We start from the raw sequence: 1,067 nt of genomic DNA on the forward strand, positions 1-1,067 counted from the left end.
GGTTTGAAATAAATATCTAATCTAAGATGGCTCTCTAAAAGTTATCAAGTACATCTTCAAAAACACATAGCTAAAGGCTTAGGAGTCCTTGTAGTGCCTTGATCAGTCTAATTACTCTGCTTAGCTACCTCTTAAAATCTCCCTCAGGGAACCATAGACCAAGGTGACTTTGTACAAAGTGGAGAAGCTTCTGGGTAACATGCAGATCAACAACATTCAACAAAGTGGTAGACATTTCAATTAACCAACCTTTCAACCTCCCTTTTTTCACCACCAAAAGCAGCCACTGTTCGAATGGATGAAATGACTTCATCAGCTACTGACCCTGCTTTGGCATAGGCCTTCAGTTCATGGTCAGTGAACTTGGACACACTCTAAAATCCAAAAGAAGAAAATAAAATGTGAAGACCAGGTAATTCGCTAAGTCAGTCTGTCACTCAGTGATTCATTTGGGAGAGTAAACAAGTGGCATAGTTTCATACAAGACTAGATTCTCACTGTAATTGCATTCACTGAGGAAAGAATTTGGTCCAAGTTTCATCCATGTTAAGCCTCATCCACAGGTATTTGGTTGTTGACACATCAAAATGACTGCATTAAAAGTCAGCCTCAAAAACCCTCTCACAGAGTAAGTCCCAAATAGGGCATTTTATGAAACCACAGTGTTTCAGTCATTACAGTAAATAAGTTTTCAAGTCAAACCACATCTCACTTCATAGCTATTGGTCAAAGGCCATTGCACAATTCACAGACAAACATCAGAGGCAAAGACCCAAGGCCAGTGGAGGCATCATACTGGTTAGAAAGCAAAATGACAGAGAGCTACTGAGCATGCAAAGGCCTGATGCTTCAGCAGTAATTCCATAGGAGAAAGCTTCTCATAAACATTACACTATGTTGACTCAACTATAGGGGATCAACTAACTAGCTTTGCTTTTTACAAAAGGAAATAAAAAGACATTGTACTTAATAATAAACAAGTTACTTTTTCTAAAATTGGACTTGGATTGAGTCCTAGTTAGAATTAACCAGCAAAAAATATCCTTGGCACAGATGAAGAAACAAGA

The 1,067-nt window shown here is 38.4% G+C and overlaps 1 protein-coding gene across 1 annotated transcript in view; it reads right to left on the reverse strand.

Annotated features, from left to right (window-relative positions):
- The window catches only part of ABCB11 (ATP binding cassette subfamily B member 11), a 104,114-nt gene that overhangs the window by 68,704 nt on the left and 34,343 nt on the right, over nt 1-1,067 (reverse strand). Inside the window, exon 9 of the mRNA XM_019656605.1 lies at nt 250-374. Coding sequence (XP_019512150.1) covers nt 250-374 — 125 coding nt within the window. The remainder of the gene's footprint in view (nt 1-249; nt 375-1,067) is intronic.

The sequence above is a fragment of the Hipposideros armiger genome, unplaced genomic scaffold, assembly GCF_001890085.2.
Source record: "Hipposideros armiger isolate ML-2016 unplaced genomic scaffold, ASM189008v1 scaffold_263, whole genome shotgun sequence".
NCBI lineage: Eukaryota > Metazoa > Chordata > Mammalia > Chiroptera > Hipposideridae > Hipposideros > Hipposideros armiger.